Source organism: Schistocerca piceifrons, chromosome 1, assembly GCF_021461385.2.
Source record: "Schistocerca piceifrons isolate TAMUIC-IGC-003096 chromosome 1, iqSchPice1.1, whole genome shotgun sequence".
In the NCBI taxonomy this organism is placed as follows: Eukaryota; Metazoa; Arthropoda; class Insecta; order Orthoptera; family Acrididae; genus Schistocerca; species Schistocerca piceifrons.
The window spans coordinates 773,908,298-773,930,028 of NC_060138.1; the positions used below are offsets into that span (position 1 = coordinate 773,908,298).

Consider the following 21,731-nt stretch of genomic DNA (forward strand, 5'->3'; position numbering starts at 1 on the left):
TCAGTGACCGGACTGGAGTAAGTGGTGGTAGGAAGATGTATGGGACAGGTCTTGCATCTAGGTCTATTACAGGGGTATGAGCCATGAGGTAAGGGATTGAGAGCAGGGGTTGTATAAGGATGGACGAGTATATTGTGTAGGATTGGTGGACCGCAGAATACCATGGTAGGAGGGGTGGGAAGGATAGTGGGTAAGACATTTCTCGTTTCAGAGCACGACGAAAGGTAATCTAAACCCTGGCGGAGAATGTAATTCAGTTGCTCCAGTCCTGGATGGTACTGAGTTATGAGGGGAATGCTCCTCTGTGGCCGGACTTTGGGAGGTGGGGGGAGACTGGAAAGATACGGCACGGGACATTTGTTTTTGTACAAGGATGGGAGGATAATTACGGTCAATGAAGGCTTCAGTGAGACCCTCGATATATTTAGAGAGGGAGTGCTTGTCACTGCAGATGTGACGACCACGGATGGCTAGACTGTACGCGCGCATGTGTGTATGTGTGTGTGTACTGCTGACAAAGGCCTTAGTGGCCGAAAGCTATGATTGTGTGAATCTTTTTATTGTGCCTATCACAGCTCAGCATCTCCGCTATATGGTGAGCAGCAACTTTCCTTCTCTCGTATTGTTACATTCCATCCTGAATTTTCCATTGTTTGACTTTATTGTCCATGATCACACAATGTGATCAGGACTGCCATACTGTGCCCTGGCCTCTGATGCCGTCAAACTCCCTACTTTTGTAACAGTGATGTCACATTGTGAGGCACAGCTGATGAATGGAGTTGCTGGACTCAAAGTGAGGTGGTTCAGTTATCCATTATTGTTGTTGAATTGTGTACTATCATTGGCTATTATAGAACAAATAGTGAAGTTCCTTGCATACTGTCAGTTGGAACATCGAACAGCACAGTCAAAAAAATTTATTTGCTTTAGTCAATAGTCATGCATTCATTTTGTCTAATGACTACCAAATTCAGTACTAAGTGCCACCACCAGGCCATCTCATGTCCAAAAAGTCACAATATGTGGTTAAAATATTCTTTAGGAAACATTTATGAAATATTTTTCTTTGTTGTGGCTAATTTATGGTATATGAAGATAAATAATGAAACATAATGAATGAAACAAAGCCCCAAAGGCAGAATAAGACATCTTAGTTGCTAAGTTTTCATTTGCCTTTTGTACAGGGTGCATTACACTATAAAACATCGATCTAACTCTGAATGTGTTCCTATTCAAGTATATATTGTGCATCCTATTCAAGTGTATATTGTGCATAATAACAGCATTATTTACTGAAAACCAAAATCATGATATTGAAAAGACATCCAGCATACAGGGTGTTGCTGTGTATGACTCTTCAACTGTCAGTTGATTATTTGGCCACATTTCCAGTTTTCTGTTTATGCTAGCAGCTGTAGTTTCCAGCAGCCCCACAGCACACTTCCTCCTCACTGTGTTGCAGGTCATCAAGCTGCCACAGCTGTGATAACAGCGAGCATGAAGGCATAACTTAAGTGACTTCTGTAGGCTGTGTGTGTGTGTGTGTGTGTGTGTGTGTGTGTGTATTGCAAATCTGGAGACATTGGAAGCGTACCTTCTTGAGAGTGTAATTCTTCAACTGCTATTAGTGCTGTCCATTCTCAAAGTTTATCTGCACTGCAAGCAAACATCAAAATATTGGTTGTCAACATTTGTCGTATTAAACTACATTCCTATTTAATTTTCCTAGTTCAAAATTCTGAAAATTCGGGTTGCTGACAACATTTTTGGTGTTGTGGGATCTCCATGCATTGTTTCTCTTAGAGTTCTCAATCTGTCACTATCTTGATGAAGTATGATGGAGTCTGTGATGTTGATGTCAAAGTTCTTTACTATAATAAGTAGACTGAATCACTGCCTTGTGTCTGTATTAGCATAGACATCTCAAAAATTTTGAAACCTATACAAAATGGTAATTCATAGTCAATGTTCCGATTTATAATTTCATTATGACTTGCAAATCCTGTCTGTTATGCTGTATGAAAGTTTAAAGCCAGTTGTACCTGTGCCTGATTACTTATGTAATATTCTTTCCATGCAGTATGTGATAATTTTAGTGTGTATGTAGAACATTACTGGGAGTGCAGTATAGGGCTCTATTGAAACTAGATGACGCGTTTGTGACGTATCAACGGAATAAAATTTTCTCGGGTTATTACTGCATCAGTTTACTCTGTGTTATTGACATTTTGAAAGCTGTACTCTCTCTCCTCCATCGTCTGACAAAGTGCCACTGTCTTGCAGTCTCTCTCTGTATAGTGTCATCGATGACAACAGAGGTATAAATTGCTGCAATGCCTACTCCATAAGCACTTAACGGCAATCTGGTCTCATGTTTACATGGCTGGCAGTTTGCCCTTGCTGTCCAGTGCTGAGGTAGCAGTGGACAGAGCACACGAACTTGTCAGCTATGTAAACACAGGGCTGGGCTGCAGTTAAATGGGTACTGAGTGACTATTGCAAGGATTTACATGTTTTATGCCACTCACTGCTATATTATTATAAGAAGTTTCACTGCAAGACACTGGAGCTTTGCCAGAACAAGGCCTTCCATTTGTTTATAATTTATTTCCAGTTTTAGGTCATAAATCAAATTTTTAAAGTTGTGTAAATCATGTCTCCTGAGGTAAAGTATAATTATTTTTAAATTTATTTTTATTTTTTTAAGTGTTACACTGCCCAGTCACTTTGATGTGACTACTTGCCAAAGCCTGTATAACCACCTTTTGCAGTGTGAACTACTGAGAGATGTGCAGGAAGAAAGTCAGTGAGATTCTGGAATATACAGACAGGAAAGTGGAGTCGTGCTGACTCTAGTGCCATGGCCAGCTGTGGTAGGTTTCTCGATTGAGGATCCATGGCATGAAGAGCCTGATGTAGATGGTCCCACAGATTCTCGATTGGATTTAAATCTGGGGAGTACAGTAAATTCACCCTGGTGCTCTTCGAACCATGCACATACACTGTGATCTGTGTGACACAATGCATTATCCTCTGATAGATACTGTTGTGCTGAGGGTGAACATGGATCCCAAGGATAGATGCATGCTTCTGTTGTTTCACTGTGCCTTCCAGAATGACGAGATCATGCAGGGAATGCCATGAAAACGATCCCTGGATCATTATGCTCCTTCCTCCGCCTGGACCTATCCGACGATTTGTTGCAGGGTGTTTAGTTCCAGATGTTACATGCCAATGACCATCTGTCCAGTGGAGTATAAAATGTGATTCATCTGAGAAGATCACATGTTGCTACTCAATGGACATGTAGTTGTAGTATTGGTGTGCAAATTCCAGCCTTCGTTGCCAATGAACAGCAGTCAGCATGGTGCATGAACCAAGCACCTGCTGTGGAGGCCCGTAGGTAGCAACGTTCACTGAACACTCGGTTAGGAGACACTGTTGGTTGCCCCCTTGGGTTATCTGGGCAGTCACTGGTTCAGTAGGTTCACATGTATTTGTCAGTTCACATCTCTGTAGCCATTGTTCACCCATGTCATCCGTGATCCATGGTGCACCACAGAGTGTCACTTTGCCGTGCACAGCATACCTCGACCATAGCGGCACACAGACAGTTTACAAACTTAACCGTTCTGGAAATTCTTCCATCCTTGGTTTGGAAGACTTTGATCATGTGCATGGAACCTCAGATAAATTGCTCCATTTATGCATTATGACAGACCCCCCAGGCATACTTTGTGCCCTCCACTGTTAATGCTGCCACCTGCTGCCTGTGAGTGGGTATTGTATATTGACGTTGAACATAGGTGGTGGTCACATCAGTGATACTGGACTGTGTATTTGGCTGATATTTTGAAATAGTGTGCTAATTAAAAAAAATATTTTTGTCACCCATTGCCTGAAACTTCTTTGGAGGTAATTCATTGCTATTACAGTGAGGTTCTTTTAAAAATTATTGAAGTTATGTATGGTAGGTGTTACTTGGAAAGTATCAACTGGTATTTTAAATAATTTGCCAGTGTACTGTTTCTGTTTAGGCCACACAATGTTTACATTTAAGAGCAATCGTGATAAAATTGACAATCATGATAAAATTGAATTACATATGAGAGAATCGTTATTTCTGACTTACTGTGTGCAGCTGCATGATGTGGAATGAATTTTACCATCCAGTTTTATTTTGTCATTCGTGCTTTCAGACAGAAATAATGCGAAATGAATTTGAGAGGATGCAGCAACGTCTTCCAATGGATGTTTTGAGTATGAAGCGTTATGAACTTCCACCACCTCCTGCTGGTAAGATGACTGATATAGCTGCATGGACAGAGTGTGTTGAAAATTCCATGGCACAGTTAGAGCACCAAGCAACAAGGTATGCTGGTGAATATGTGAATCACCTTGTGGGGGTAACTTAAGCTAGTTGATTGTGTTGCTCCATTGCCAGGAGACCACTATCCAACTGATACTGATTGGTGCAAACTAAATGTTGGAAATTATAATCATTCCATAATTTATGATTTGCAATACATTATAACTGTAATACTAGTTTGCTCAGTATTACAATATTCCACACAGAAAAAATTAATTTTTTTGTTTCAGAATTTGTAATTTGGAACTGATGGTGGAATATGGTTGTGAAGCTTGGAAGGCGTATTTGGAGACATTGGTTCAGTTAGTTACACAGGCGCAGAAACAATTGCAGAGCATGAGGTAATGTAAAGTCTGTTTTGTGTGTGTGTGTGTGTGTGTGTGTGTGTGTTTTACAACCATATGATTTTCTTGTGAAGGGAAGAGAGGAGGTAGCAGTTGTTTCATGAAGAAAGCAAATTGTGCAAACTAGGCCAAAATATTTGAAATATAGCTACAAAAAGTAAACTTTATTCCATTATCTGTGCAATTTGTCAAAGCAACTCGGACAAATTGTTGGGAAAAGAGGAAAAGAGAAGGAAAAATACAGAATTTTAATATTAAAAAAATGATTGTCTAAGGGCAATTACAGATAGAATATATTAAATGATATACAGGTGAGAGATAGTGGATAAAATGTGTTTGATTCTGTAATTTTAATAAAAGTGCTGCATACAAAGAATTCAACATGATAGTATAATGTAACTGCTGAAATTCAAATTACTGTGGTTGCTGAAGGGCACAGGGTGAAGATTAGAATGACAAGTAAAGACACAGGAAGAGGAAATTGGGTAGGGGACAAAAAGGGAAGGTGTTTCAATAAGGGGAAACATAAGAATAGCAAAGAGACACAGAAGGACATAAATTAGAATAGTTTGAGGAAACGAAAGCTTGGCTTAAGATGATTTGGGAGAATTGGAGGCTGAAAGACAAGTATGTGTTAGATGGGTACTTGCCATTGTAGTAAGTTAGAAGCACTCACAGTTGGAAAGAGAAGAGTGTATACTGAATGTCCCAGAAGGAATGGTCAATATTCAGAGATAAAAGAAGAATGATCATTTGAAACAAAAAGTGAGTAAACATGGGCTCTGAAATACCTACTGTAAGAACTAAGGGTGCATCATCTTCGATACCGTGAAACAAATCCTTTCTACTGCAATGTCTTTGCTTTCCATATTTTCGGAGGAGATAGTATTGACCAAAACAAGAAAAACATTTTCTTGTAAAAATGGGCAGTAAAATGCATACGCTAATAGCTGTGAGCACTTCTTCGCTAGAAGATATGTTTCATTGTATTGAAAGTGAACAACTGCTCATAAGGTATGCATTTTAGAGTTCATGTTAACTAGAATATTTGGTTTGAATGATTGTACCCTGTCATGTTCCTGAGTATTGACATCTACATATATACTCCGCTAGCCACCAAGCGATGTGTGGCAGAGGGCACAATTCGCACCAGAGTCACATTTCCACCCTCTGTTCCACTCATGGATCGCGCGAGGGGAAAAAAGACTGTCTGAACGCCTCAGTACGAGCTCTAATTTCCCTTATCTTTGAATGGTGATCATTGCGCGATCTGAAAGTTGGTGGTAATAATATATGCTCTACATTCTCGACGAAGATCGGATTTCGGAATTTAGTGAGGAGCCCCTTCTGATTAGCGCGCCTTCTTTCTGCAAGTGTGTCCCACTTCAAACTTTCTATGAGATTTGTAATGCTCTCGCGATGGCTAAATGTACCAGTCACGAATCTTGCTGCTCTTCTTTGGACTTCCTCAATCTCTTGAATCAGACCCAACTGGTAAGGGTCCCATACAGATGAACAGTACTCTAAGATGGACGATCTAACATATTGTAAGCTATTTTCTTTGTTGAAGGACTGCATCGCTTCAGGATTCTACCAATAAACCGCAATCTACAGTTCACCTTACCCGTTACTTGTGTAATCTGATCATTTCATTTGAGATCATTTCGAATTATCACACCTAGAAACTTGACGGACGTTACCGCTTCCAAAGAGTGGGTATTTATTTTGTAATCTTACAGTAATGGGGATTTTCGCCTTGTTATACGCAGTAGGTTACACTTACTAATATTGAGATATAACTGCCAGTCATTACACCACGCATTTATTTTCTGCAAATCCTCTTTGATCTGTTCACAGCTTTCGTGTGATACTACTTTCCTGTAGACTACAGAATCATCGGCAAACAGTCTAATGCCGCTGTCAATACCATCAACCAGATGGTTTATGTAAATCGTAAAAAGCAGTGGACCTATTACACTGCTCTTGGGCACACCTGAAGTTACGCTTGTTTCGTTTGAAGTCATCCTGTCCAGGACGACATACTGCTGCCTGTCTGTTAGAAAACTATCTATCCAACCGCATATGTCATCTGACAGACCGTAAGCGCGCACTTTTTGGAGCAAGCGACAGTGCGGAACTTAGTTGAATGCCTTTCAAAAGTCGAGAAATATGGCATAAAGTTGAGAAATATGGCCTCAACCTGGGAGCCAGTATCTAGAGCCTGTTGTAAATCATGCACAAAGAGGGACAGCTGTGTCTTGCATGACTGCTGTTTCCTAAAACCGTGCTGGTTTTTGCAGATGAGCTTCTCAGAGTCTAGAAAGGTTATTATGTCTGAACACACAATATGTTCCATGATTCTACATCAGATCAGTGTCAGTGAAATTGGCCGGTAATTATGTGCATTCGATTCTCTACCCTTTTTATATATTGCTATGACCTGGGTCTTCTTCCAGTCCCGTGGAACTTTCCACTGTAGCATAGTCAACATAAAATCTTACAGGGATACCGTCTGGGCCAGATGCCTTCCTGGCATCTAAGAATCTTAACTGTTTAACAATCCCAGATACACTAAACACTATGTCAGCCATCCTTGTGTTTGTTCAATAATTGAAAGGTGGAATGGTGCTGCAGTCCTCTACCGTGAACGAATTTTTGAAAGCTAAGTTTAGAATTTCGGTCTTCTGTTTATCACCACCAGTTACATTATCTATACTGTCAGCAAGAGAAGGTATTGAATTATTTGTAGCGTTCATATATTTTACGTACAACCAAAATTTTGTCAATTCATCCTGGGACACCCTGTATGATATAAAAGTTGTAGAAGTTCCAGAAGCTCTGTACTCATCTTTTCATACATCAGTTGTTTCCAATTTTGTTACTGTTTCAGCTCTCAGCAGGCAGATACTTCTAATAATATTTTAACTAAGAATTAAACATGGAATGGAAAAAAATTGTTTTTGTACTATAAAACAAATTATAAAATAACTAACCATCTTTGTTATTGCCTCTTCTTCCTTTTATTGACAGATGGAGGGTAATATGTCAAGTCAACCAATGAATTTGCTTCAAATTGTATTGTCTGATTTGTAATTTTGTTGCTGTATTAAAATATTCAATTTTTCCCTTGAACAGCTCAGTATACACAGCTCAGTACACAGCAAGAATTGTATGGGCGCATTACCTGTGTGTACACGTGCAGTCTATAAAGTGTTTTGTATCTATCAGCTGTTTGCTGAATATTAGCAGCAAGCTGTAAAGCTTAGTTTTCCTTGACTTTACTTTAATATAAAAATTAGGTGACTTACCGAACGAAAGCGCTGGCAGGTCGATAGACACACAAACAAACACAAACACACACACAAAATTCAAGCTTTCGCAACAAACTGTTGCCTCATCAGGAAAGAGGGAAGGAGAGGGAAAGACGAAAGGATGTGGGTTTTAAGGGAGAGGGTAAGGAGTCATTCCAATCCCGGGAGCGGAAAGACTTACCTTAGGGGGAAAAAAGGACTGGTATACACTCGCGCACACACACACATATCCATCCACACATATACAGACACAAGCAGACATATTTGAAGACTAAATATGTCTGCTTGTGTCTGTATATGTGTGGATGGATATGTGTGTATGTGCGAGTGTATACCCGTCCTTTTTTCCCCCTAAGGTAAGTCTTTCCGCTCCCGGGATTGGAATGACTCCTTACCCTCTCCCTTAAAACCCACTTCCTTTCGTCTTCCCCTCTCCTTCCCTCTTTCCTGATGAGGCAACAGTTTGTTGCGAAAGCTTGAATTTTGTGTGTATGTTTGTGTTTGTTTGTGTGTCTATCGACCTGCCAGCGCTTTCGTTCGGTAAGTCACCTCATCTTTGTTTTTATATATAATTTTTCCCACGTGGAATGTTTCCTTCTATTATATTAATTATTATATTAATATAAAAATTGTCGTATTGAAAGTGTTCTGTGTTGTTTCTGTAGTTAAGAGTGAAGTGTCCAACCAGGATCCTTGTAAGGATTGCTTATTGCAAATACTCAGTTCAAATTCTTGCTGCATATTAGTGCAATATTGAGTAGTTAAATATGTGATAGCGTAGTTTGGAGTAATTATTGTGTTCATGAAGTAACTGTTCCCCCTTTCCTCCCTTCTTATTAAAATTATATTATGAGTTATGTTAAACGTCTTGATAGGTAAGAAGCTTATTAATGTTGCAGCCCCTAAATTTAACAACATTAATAAGCAGTTCTTGATTCGCAACATAAGTGTACAATAGAATAAGTTAGGAAATGTGCATTGATACATTGTCATGCACGCATCAGTTATTATTTAGTGTTAATACCTTTATTAATTTTCCCTAATTATCTCAGGAAACGCAAATAAATAAATATATGTGGTTTTGTAGCAGGTAATTCTTTTTTATGCTGGTGGTTCTCATATTCTTATGTTGACAGTCATAAATTAATCTTCAATGTAAATTTGCTTACCAGTGTGAGAGCTAGTAGTAAATTTGTAGTACAGTGACTGAGGAATCTGTAACAATCAGTACAAGTAATACTCTTAATCTTTAACTAGTACAAGACCTTGCTTATTGTTCCTCCCCGTTCTTCTCTTAATGAGTCAGAGAAAATGTTACGTCAATCCAAAATAATAATAATAATAATAATAATAATCTTTTGCTATGGAAACAGCATGGTAATCAGTTAGAAATTGAGTACGAGGGTCACTCCAAAAGAAATGCACACTATTTTTGTAAAAATACGGTTTTCATTCTGCATGTGTGGAAGTTTTATAGTGTATAGATACATCCTTCCCACTTGTTTTCAAACTTAGTTCAACCTGTTCCCGTGAGTGGCGCCGTCACAGCATGTCTTAAAGATGGCTGCTACACTTAACATTCGTCAGAAGCAACGTGCTGTGAAAATGAGACAGTGGGGAAACATCCACAAGAGGCTGAAAAAGGTGTATGGAGATGCTGCTGTTGATCACAGTAAAGTTAGTTGGTGGGCAAGCAGGTTACGTGATGAAAGCGGGCATGCCAATATTGAGGATTGTCATCGCAGTGGCAGGCCTTGTACTGCACACACTCCAGACAATGTGCAGAGAGTTAACGAATTGGTGACTGCTAACAGACGCGTCACAGTGAACGAATTGTCACACTACGTTGGGATAGGGGAAGGAAGTGTTTGCAGAATACTGAAAGTGTTGGCATTAAAAAAGGTTTGTGCCAGGTGGGTTCCCACGATGTTGACAGTGGCTCATAAAGAAACAAGAAAAACGGTATGCAGCGAACTTTTAGAACAGTACGAGAATGGTTTGTGCCAGGTGGGTTCCCACGATGTTGACAGTGGCTCATAAAGAAACAAGAAAAACGGTATGCAGCGAACTTTTAGAACAGTACGAGAATGGTGGAGATGAATTTCGTGGAAGAATTGTGACAGGTGATGAAACATGGCTCCATCATTTTTCACCAGAGATGAAGAGGCAGTCAATGGAGTGGCATCATGCAAATTCACCCAAGAAAAAAAAAATTAAAGCCACACCTTCTGTTGGAAAATTATGGCTACGGTGATTTTAGATTCCGAAGGACTCTCGCTTGTTGACATCATGCCAAATGGAACCACCATAAATTCTGATGCATATGCGACGACACTGAAGAAACTTCAAGCTCGACTGAGTCGTGTTCAACCACATTGGCAAAAGCAAGATGTTTTGCTGTTGCATGACAATGCACGGCCACAAGTCAATCAAAAAACCAGGGAAGCGTTCACAAAACTCGGATGGACAACACTGAAACACCCGCCTTACAGTCCTGACCTGGCTCCATTTGACTATCATCTCTTTGGGAAACTGAAAGGCACTCTTTTTGGAACAAGGTTTGAAGATGATTACTCCCTTGTGCACACTGCCAAACAGTGGCTCCAACAGGTTGGTCCAGAATTTTACCATGTGGGTATACAGGTGCTGGTTCCAAGATATGGTGTAAAGCAGTTGAGAGGGATGGAAATTATGTGGAGAAATGAAAATATTGTTCCTAAAGGATGTATCTATCTACACACTGTAAAACTTTCAAACATGTAGAATAAAAGATGGATTTAAAAAAAATAGTGTGCATTTCTTTTGAACTGACCTTGTATAAGCACTATTTTTCTTTTTTATTTAGTAGTTTCACACTTCTGTTTAAATTTCTCCTCATCTTGCCTGTAGTTAATCATCTCTGGTGCTGAAATTTTGCTTCTGATCTCTCTTTACTCGAGAAAGTTGTTTTCAGTTTCGTGCCACACCTCTTTGTGGATGACCTCACTTGGTCTTTTTGTGATTGAAAATAAAGTTAACATGCCTTTCTCTGGACACACAGTTCCCTAGTCTTAAGGGTTACAGTGATTTATGCTTGTGTGATTGGATCTATTTTGTCTTTCACGCTAGCAATATAATTATCTTCCTTATTTGGTTGAAACAATATGAATAGCTGACAGGCAGTGAGTCAAGGTTTTGAGTTTGAGAGTTAATTGCTAAAATGAATAGTGCCAACCTGCTAACCTAATTTTGTTTAGTAATATGTACATTTTCTTCTTTATATTCATTGAATAATCGTTTATTGTGATTTGAATGAAATGTTAACTTTGAATTGGTGTTAGATGTTTGCTTCTTAAAAATATTGTTTGTTTTAACTGATTGTGTATTCAGAATATCTTTGATGAAACATACTGACTGGTGCCAAAATTTGATTTTCTTATTTCAAAACTTATCACCATTTCCTAAAATAAACTAGTAATTTATGAATTTTTAATTTGCTGCTTGGAAGAATGCAATAAAAGTTAAGCTTATGTACTTTTAGGGATGTCACTTGAGCTTACTATCAGTAAACTCAAGTGCTGATGCAGGAACCTTTAAATAAGTAAATAGTGATTAGTATTTATGTCCTTCTTCAGGAAGCAAATTCAAGAGATTAACTGGCAGCGAAAAAACATGCAAACTCAAGGTGGTGAAAAACTGAGGCAGCTTGAAGCACAGTGGGTAGGCCTTGTGAGTAAAAACTATGAAATAGAACAAGCATGTGCACAATTAGAAAAGGAAGTGGAAAAAGTGAGGCCAAAGAAAACTGAAACTAACAATGAATGAAGTTTTGCTACGACTTTGTATTAAAAAGAATCTGATTTACTGTAACAATATATTTATTGCATACATGGTATGTTCTGTATATTACATATGTACAGCAGTAAAATCATGTGAAACATATTTAGTCTTGTCTTTCATTTCTCCTTTATACATATGTACTAAATTATCTATTAAAGCAGACTAAAAAGGCAAGACTGGCCACTAAAAATAAATTTTGCCATCAATATTTCTCTCAATAAATAGTCAGTCACATACATTGTCCTACAAATAATTACAAGTAAATTAACCGTCTTTATTAGTAGACAATCAAGTGAATTATTTCCCTGATGTACGTCTTCAGCAAAATTCAGGCACTCATTTCTCTTCTTTCGGGGGCCTGTCACAACGAAGTCTCGCTAGCTCCAGAACTCTGAGAATGGCTTCCCGAAGGTGGTATCTGTGGAACTTGGTAATTGTTTACTTTGTGGGCACAAGTCTCCTCTTCTAAAATACATATTCTTTGCTTCAGTGTCCTGACCTGTAGAAAGATTTAAGAATTTTATAAATGTGCTGTATGATCAAAATACAAGGGACAGTCCGATGAAAAGAAGAAACCAAGTTTCCCCATTCATCAAAAAACCAAATTCAATGTATATGTTTATTAGTTTCAGAAATATATGTGTGCCAAATCGGATGATTCTTTTTGTTACACACTGTACTAAGGTCTTCAAACAGATGCTGCTGCTTTATCTTCACTATCATGTAGCTTAATGTAAATTCAGTTGTAACATGTACTCTGCACATTACCTTAATATTGAACATATAGCCCTCAATTCACATTTTACTGTTGCAATTTTTTACTATTCCGGTGTTCAGTTATTTCAATTGCTTTTATGATGTGTTACTACTTTTCTATGTGCCTTCACATTTCCACAGTAATTGTTAAGATCTTAACTTTCAAGTGCAAAGTAAAATATTTTCTATCTTTAACTACCCAACACTGTTCATTCACTATTCTTATGTCTGTCTCCTGTTCACATGTTTATTTCCTCCTGCATACTACAAATATCTCACGGTGCTAGTATATCGTATTTTCCTTAATGAATGATATATTCGATATATTCTAAGTATACAAGAGGGGGGAAAAACCGAGAGAGCAGTAACAGAAAAGTAAACATGTAGTGCAAAACGGCCATGGACTATATTAAAAGTAAAATTCTTTAATGCAACTGGATGTGGCACAACAAAACAAAGTAAGGCCTAATGGTGCATTTCAAACAATCCACTTTTATAGTGAAGTTATAGTGATAAAGCAATATTTTAGTTATCTGTGGTCCATCAAACGACGTATTGTTTTATCTGAGAGTAATTTCCACACAACTGACTTACCATTTGGCTTCCCTCCGCCTTTTCGTTGTACACTGTCACATGAGTCAGTCTTTGCTGGTACACCTCTCGCCTTGGCACCACAAATGTCGGTTTGTGTCACTTGAGCCGTAAACTGGCCCTGATATTAGTGTGGCTATGTAATGATAAAATTAAGCAACCGAGCATCAGCTCACAGTAGCTTAAATGTTCGTCATTCCACTCTCTCGGCCACATACTTTAACTCATTAGGTTATAGCATTTTTTTAACGATTTCTATAAATAGGGACAAAAAAATCGGTGTTATATGGCCAAAATCAGTGTTATTTTTTGCACTTTTTGGTGTTATTTTTTGGCAAGCTTTTTCTATCATCAGTTATCTGTTTTTCTCATATTTAACCATTTTTCAATGCTATGTTAGAAATAGTTCCATTTTCAAGATAGGGTGGGCCAAATGTGAGACAAGTGTAGAGAATAATTATTTTATCAAAAATTTTTGACACAAATAATTAATTAAAAACAAACACCAAATGTAAAAATGAAAATAAAAGCATGATGCAGATATTTTATTGATGACGTTTCCTGCTTCTTCATATTATTCTTGGGCCGTGGAGACCACAGGAGCCGGTCTCCGCTGCTCAAGAATGATCTGAAGATACACTAGGAGCGTGAAACGTGTCATCAGTAAGGTATCTGCAACAGAGACTATTATTTACATTTTTAACATTTGTATACTGTTGCTGCACTTGGCCAGAATGGTGTGGTGTGATACATGTATTTTAAATACTGGGAAAAAACAATTTACCAATGATGTATCCAGCAGATAAAAAAAAAAAGTCATCCCTTTTTCTCAGGTCCGCAATCAATTTTTGACACTCGACAATTTTTCTCATCAACTTAAATATTTATATTAAATGGCTGAAATTTCTTATGGAATAAGAATAATGAAACATAGAAGATAATCTTTTAATGTAAAGAAAAATGTCCGCCTTTGCAATGCTATTCTTAATAAATGAAATGTCTTGGCTGCATCCCCAAGAGATTTTTCTGTATGAATATCACCAAGAAGGCTTGAAGGTAATTTTTTAAGTATTCCTAAGTAACAAAATACTTATAAACATTTACAAAAGGTATTTACCTTGGGTTAAAAATAAGACAAAATTTAATTTTCTTAATTTTTTTTTATGGTCGTTCAGACATATACAACTGGTAGTAAGACTCATATATGTACTGCATTTTCAGCTGTTTTTACCAAGATCTGCACAAAGAGGGTGAAAACAGTATGCTTACCTTACTAACAATGAAGTGTAAACGTGAAATATCCGAACGCGGGAACTGCAATAGCTTCGAAACGATTGAAAAACGCGCCACAAACAAAACACGAGTCAAGTGAAGCGTATCCCCGCTCTAACCCAGACAGCTGTGCGCATCTGCGAATCTACAGCTTGGCAGTGTCAGAAAAATTTTTCCGGGTAGATGCTGGCTGCTTTCTCTCATTGTTTATACACCAAACAGCCACACTCCAAGTAGCCAGAAGTAGGAGTAGGTGCTGCTTATACGCTATTTCAGCTCTGTGAATGGCCGGCAAGCTGTCTGGTAACTGCTTAAACGAACCTTATTTCAACGAAATCGATATTAATTAAAATTTTTGTAAGTTAATACTCGCAGAAAAATACGCACTCATCCGAAAGGGTTGGCAGCAAGCATACACAAAACAGTTTTCCTGCCAGTGAATGGTCTCTGTAAAATTGACTAATGGCTTAAACACAATCATGTACAATATTAACGTGGTTTGCGTGCTATTACAGAGTACACCTTTTTCTTTGTTTGGATGATTTGAGAAAGGGTTCTGATACGTGAAACCGATTATCAATTAAACAAAAGTAACTGAATTTTGTGACTTTGCCTGTTTTCTACATAAAACTGATTAACTCAAGTCGCTGTCCTGTTATTAATCCAGCTGGAAATCCAAAAAGGTTACTTTTATAGCTGCTCGTTTCCGTCGTAGAAATTAACGCTGTCCTGTAAAATACTTGCCTCACCAACCATTCGGAAATAAACACCCAAATATTTACTTCATTCTTCAATCTCTAATCAGACGGAAATGCGCCATTTATTGCAGAACATACTTGTATTACACTTTCGGATTTTTTCCTTTACTTTTACTGTGAAAAGTGGAAGAGTTGTAAGCTCAATGATTGACGACAGTGTTGGCAGTGTTCGCGCTCACCCTCCTTCCAAATACTTGCATTGCATTCATAACAAAAGACTGAGACCATGTCAACTATGCTACGATGGAAAAAATATATACTGACACGCAGTGCAACACAAACTTACATCCATTTGTACCATAAACCACGAAACTATCCATTACGTCATGGCTTACTCATTCGGCTACTGTCTCGTCTGAATGATCACATTTCTTCAAGCCTTCTATCATTGCTGTGTTATTAACTGCATTTAATAAACATTGGTGCTGTGTTTGTGATAGATTTTCATAACGGCATTGCTTCAAAATGGTATACTGCGGCACATACACTGCAAAAGAAACAAATAATCGAAATTCACACAGTGGTCGTTCGTACGCGCTCGGAAAAGTCGATAGTCGATAGGCCACTAGTTACGTCGTGACTGCAGATCGTAGTGTGACAGTTGAACATAGAACATTTCAACATTAAATGTCATTAGATTTATGACACTTCTTATGTTGAAAAACTCTGATTTTGCGTTACTTCCTTAAAAACCACCAAATTCGCATTATTCCGCGTTATCATTTAAACAAATTTTTCCTTTCTCTAGCTATAAAGCATTAGTTACAAAGCTTCTGAGCTGCCGCACTGAGCTGTAAAACTCTGCCTAGCCAATTAAATTCTATATGAAGCAGTAGATCACAATACAGCCAATTCAGTTCAGTGAACAAACCTCAGAGTTTCTTGTATTCTAACTTAGTTTATTGTTCATGCTCGAAAATTTTTCCATGCAGTGACTGCTTTCAGTGGTGAGGCAGAAATTTTGGAAAGGTTCTGTGATTATAACACAAGGTTATGAATCACTTCTCTCCACCACTGTCACAGTAGCTGCATCGGTTGCTAAGCCCATGAACTACTTTACAGGAATAGTTTCAGAATTGGCAAGATCTATGTCATGTAGTGCGCCCTGTCAGTGGTACAATCTTTAACAATTCCTCTCTTATTTTAAAATTATCAAATGCAATTGATGCAAAAATGGCCAACTGAGCTGTGCACAACTATATCAGTTACTTCAGCAAGCTGCAGGAAAAAATAGCTGCAGCAATCAAAGTCGGTTGTAAATTGTGTAGTAATGTCAAATCTCTGTACTTGCAGAAAGCCATACAGATTTAATAGCAGGCATTATCTTAATTTTATTTCTGAAACATCAAATAATGAGTCCAGAGTGTAACTGGATAGATAAAAAGTCTTCGGCCAGCAAGATGACAAATATAAAAAAAGACTTTATGTATGCAAGCTTTCAGAGTCGGTGGCTCCTTCTTTCTGCAGGATGGTCAAAGAGAAAGGAAGAGGGGTGAAGGAAAAAGACTGGAGAGGTTCAGGAGAAGAGGTAGAGTTTCGGAGAGTCACCCAGAACCCTGGGTCACAGACTTACTGGACCAGACAAGCTTCTTTTTTTATGCATGTTCTCCTGCCACTGCTTGGTGAGTGAACTTTTTATCCATCAAATTACATTATATTGTCAAATAATGAATCTGCTGCCTATAAAAATGCAGTTGTTAGACTGTGCAATATTTTTTTAAACTTGGAATGTCACCTTATTTGCTGCTTTATTCGTGTCTAATGGTTTCAAGTTGATTGCTGAGCATTAAGTTTGATTTTGGCTGCCTTATCTTTTCTTTCCTTAGAATGGAATCCAGTGAGAGAGCCTTTTCAACCCTTGAGTGAATGGTTCTGAAGTGATGTTTTACACTTGTACAGCATCACACACACACACACACACACACACACACACACACACACACACACACACAGCTTCACGCATATACAATCAACTGTATGGCTGACAATGTAGTATTCTTGACTGACAGTGGCAGTTGCATGGGAGAAACAAGCATTTGTTCTCACCGTGAGTACAGTCTGAGCTCAACGGGGCAATCCAGGTTAGTCAATCAGAACATTACCAACAGTCTATAGAAAATGTTCCTGCATTCTATTGCTAGCTCAAGATAGGTGGTTTGGCGATCACTACTATAGAGTACTAGAATACTATTTTGTACACCTTCTTTGTGTGTGCCAATATTTGAATACTAAAGCCTGTTCATCCTAATCATGAAGGTAGTAAATCAGTCACTTTACCTGTGAAGCGTGTCTGTCAACCATTGCCAGCATTTGCTGTTCAAGCTTTTTCAGTCGAGTTTGGTATTTCTTTTTTGAGCGTTCCAGTGTTTGGACAAGTGCACTGAAACAAAATAGTATGATATATTCAGTTCACTGTGAAGTCTATGACAGCAAACTTATTTTCATAGTAACTACCTGTTGGCTTTTTTGAGGTCATTAACGAGATCAGCAGACTGTTGATGCCTCATTTCAGAGTTCTTGCTGACTTTTTCCAGTGTAGAAACTAGTTCCTGTAACCTCTCCTTCAATCGTGCTTCCCTCCTTAATGCTTCTGACAGTTCAGATGTCATTTCCTCCACACATTCATTATCATCCATAGTGATTACTTTTCTCTTCTCCTGTAAAATAAATAAATGCACTGGCAGTGTGTCCTTTCATGAGTGACATAAAGAATGAATAATGCTGTTTATTCTACCATGAGTCTCAATAATAATAATAATAATAATAATAAAATTTAAATTTTTTTGCAAAATTGACCTTTATCATCATAGTAAGCAATGAATACAAGAAATAGGGGAAAAAAGGTAAACAATTAATTATTTTAAAGAGGTGATTTCACTTTGGAAGCACTGGGACATATAGAATGAATTTTTCACTCTGCAGCAGAGTGTGCGCTGATTTCCTGGCAGACTAAAACTGTGTGCGACCGATAGTTGAACTCGGGACCTTTGCCTTTTGTGGGCAGGTGCTCTACCACATCAGTTTTAATCTGCCAGGAAGTTTCAGATCAGTGCACACTCTGCTGCAAAGTGAAAATTTCCCCCAGGCTGTGGCAAAGCCATGTCTCTGCAATATTCTTTCTCCCAGGAGTGCTAGTTCTGAAAGTTTTGCAGGAGAGCTTCTGTGAAGTTTGGAAGGTAGGAGACGAGCTACTGGCAGAATTAAAGTTGTGAGGACAGGTCATGAGTCGTACTTGGGCAGCTCAGATGGTGTACTTGCCCGTGAAAGTCAGTCTTGCACACAATTTTAATCTACAAGGAAGTTGCACTGAGACATATAATTTTTGACCACTCATCATTTCATGAGTTATATTTGAAAGAAATTTCACAATTTTTTTTTTCTAGGCACACTCACACATCTCTTAAACTTTCATGACCTCTTAATGCCTCAAACAAAATATAGTCCTCAAAACGGGCATAAAATTTTATAAATTTATATTGAAAGTACATACTGCTCCAGTGGCATTATTTTAAAACCAGTCATAAAAGCAGTAGTTCAAACTCAAATTTGTCACAGAGAACCTTAAACAATATTAAGAAAAGGATAGATTGATACTCACCATAAGGATGATACGTAGAGATGTTTCCGTAGTCAGGCACAACCAAAAGACTTGCGACACACACACACACACACACACACACACACACACACACACACACACAGAGAGAGAGAGAGAGAGAGAGAGAGAGAGAGAGAGAGAGAGAGAGCTCACATGATGTACATGTGACTGCTACCAACAGCAGCTCCAACCAGAATCTGACAGTCATGCGAATAGCACTCTGGAGTTGGATGGTGGGGTACAGGTTGGAGGAGAGAAGAGTGCTGTCTGGCATGGCATGTGGGTACTATAGTTCAATTCTTTTATCTGGGTGGCACGCGGGAGATTGCTGCGTTGCCAAGTTGCAAACGACGCACGCGCCAAGAGAAGCAGCGCCATAGTATAGTATAGTAAAGTTCACAAACTTACATTTAGGGGTGAGTGCGCAGTTTACGAAGTAAAGCCACCACGGCTGCATTAACCCTTTCGCTGCTACAGAGACGTACTCCCCGCAATCCACGTTGTGCACTATTTTGTCATCACTGCACTGCTCGCCTGTGCCGACACACGGTGTTCCGACTGCTTTGACACTTATCATTCGATTTCTCAAAAACTATTTGGCCCAAAAATTTGATTTTTACACATCTTGGCTGATACCTTCCCCCCATACATGACTTAATTTTGTTTCGATGTGTAACGCAGTTATTGTGCAACATTAAATGTAGTAAATCATTGCACGAAATTTTGAAGAGTTTGCAGAGGTAAAAGTCCATAGCGTATACTTTCCGTATGGTCGATTTTAGTTGCCACAATATTGAGAATGAAATGTGGACAAGATGCAGTATAAAATTTACTGTATAATAATATCTCATTTAATTTAAGTAACAGATAGGTGTCGTATGTAATATTGAGAAATATTCCGTCTTTTGCGACTGTAATAAAAGTTTTATTTATGCCACAGTCATTTCGATTTTTTCTAAAAAGTTATAATTAAAACAAAGTTAGCGAAGCACACAAAACTGAATTGTGGACGTAATAAAACATAGAAAAAACTAAAATATATTGTCAGTGAGGCACAGTGCTCAAACAATTTGTGTTTGTCACAACGGACAGCAAATACTTGCCAAAACATAGGTCAGTCAATGAAAACATTGAATATGATGATGTTAGCAAAGAATTGCGTCCGACAATCAAGTAGCTCGGCAAACGTAAGAGCCGAAATTCTGATCTAAATAATACTTTAATGCTATCGCAACAGAATACATCTCAATATGAATAGTAAAACAGCGGCTGCGGAAGGGAAGACATACAAACAAAACAGATAACATGAATATTGTATGTGTGCCTTTTCATTGTTTTTAATTGCTGTAAAAAGAAATATTGGAGGACAAAATTAGAAAAATCAAAAACTTATTATAATTATAATGAAGAGAGAAAGCACTAGAAATTTCAAAAAATTACATTCAAACGAATAAAATTCATGAAGTAAGACACTTCGATATTGTTTTTAAATAAAGAAAATATTAAGCACCGAATGAGGTTTGAATTCAGATCCTCTCACTTCGCACCTAAACACCTTAACCATTACGCTAACGCAGGTCGTCATTCAAGAGAGCTCCTAGAGACCTTTAACATGTCACACAAAATACCAACAAACACTGTTGGTAGGATTATGAATTACTCACATTTCATCGAAGTACAATAGGTAATAAACAATTACCGCTGTTCTTTATTGCGAAAAAGTTCATGAGGATGATACAAACACATTTCCTTGCTATTGCCTGAATTAGGAGGCTTATTGCTTATTTGGTTTAATTAATTAATAGAATTTGAAGCAATTTGTATAAAGAATGCTTTTTCCAAACTTTCTTTTATAGAAAGTCTGCTATCAAGACATTGCTATTGTTCAGTTACTTTATTTATGACTGAACATTTCTAAAACTGAAGATGCTCGTCTGTGCTCTGCACTGCAGTTGAGCTCTGGCAACGTTGTTCTCTGTTCATTGGCTGACTGCATTTTGTGACGTCATATGCGCAGAACTAACCTAAACTTGGCCGCTGTCATAAATCACGCGCACTTTAGATGATAGCCTGGTGAGATTGCCAGGCGTAGGATTCGAAGGTGGGGTGTGGGGAGCAGAGGAGCACAGAAGGGGTTAGGGAGGGGGGTGGGTGGTTGCATTGGCAGAGTGCAGCATACAATGAGGGTGAGGGGACAGCTGGTTGAAGCCAGGATAATTTTGGGAGTTGAGAATTTTTGTAGGGATAACTCCATCTGTGCATTTCAGAAAAGCTGATGGTGGAGAGGAGGATCCAGATAGCCTGGGTTGTGAAGCAGTTACTGATATCACGAATGTTATGGCACAGAGTGGTCTGCTTTGTTCTTTGCCAGTTTGGCAGTGGTTGTTCATCCTGGTGGTCAGCTGGTTGGCAGTCATACCACTATAAAAAGCTGTGAGATCATTGCAACACAGCTGGTATATAACACAGCTACTTTCACAGCTTGCCCAGCCTTTGATAGGGTAAGATAAGCCTGTGCCAGGACTGAAATAGCCTCCCCCTTCTCTAAAGTAGTGTTCTGGCATCCACACAACATTCTATGCCCCAGGAATCATCCCCGTGGAAGACCCAGGTGCAAGAGCTGCCCAATCGACCCACCCAGCACTTCCCATTCCCTTCTACAATCACATAACACCATCTTAACACCAACTGTTGCTCTGAGTGCTGTAAGGGACTGTTATAATACATTACAGTCATAATGTACCTCAGTGACCACAAGATGTGTCTGTCTTGCAATAGCATTGGTGGTTTCAGGCGGAAACCACTGATACTCAAAGGGTTAACTCTTTTTATTACCACAAAACACAATTTTTTTTGAAACCATCGCCAAATTGTATGATGTGATTTTGAGATACCATAGTCAAATGGAAC

The 21,731-nt window shown here is 38.5% G+C and overlaps 2 protein-coding genes across 5 annotated transcripts in view; one reads left to right on the forward strand and one right to left on the reverse strand.

Annotated features, from left to right (window-relative positions):
• Positions 1 to 11,948, forward strand: part of LOC124712514 (pre-mRNA-splicing factor SPF27) — a 32,450-nt gene extending 20,502 nt beyond the window's left edge. Inside the window, exons 3-5 of the mRNA XM_047242827.1 lie at positions 4,203 to 4,375; positions 4,603 to 4,713; positions 11,642 to 11,948. Coding sequence (XP_047098783.1) covers positions 4,203 to 4,375; positions 4,603 to 4,713; positions 11,642 to 11,831 — 474 coding nt within the window. The 3' untranslated portion in view covers positions 11,832 to 11,948. The remainder of the gene's footprint in view (positions 1 to 4,202; positions 4,376 to 4,602; positions 4,714 to 11,641) is intronic.
• Positions 11,867 to 21,731, reverse strand: part of LOC124712492 (colorectal mutant cancer protein) — a 613,504-nt gene continuing 603,639 nt past the window's right edge. For all 4 annotated transcript variants that reach the window (XM_047242790.1, XM_047242798.1, XM_047242807.1 and 1 more), the window contains 3 exons: positions 17,678 to 17,880; positions 17,501 to 17,603; positions 11,867 to 12,345 (listed from right to left, as the gene is read on the reverse strand). In XM_047242790.1, coding sequence (XP_047098746.1) covers positions 12,208 to 12,345; positions 17,501 to 17,603; positions 17,678 to 17,880 — 444 coding nt within the window. In that variant the 3' untranslated portion in view covers positions 11,867 to 12,207. The remainder of the gene's footprint in view (positions 12,346 to 17,500; positions 17,604 to 17,677; positions 17,881 to 21,731) is intronic.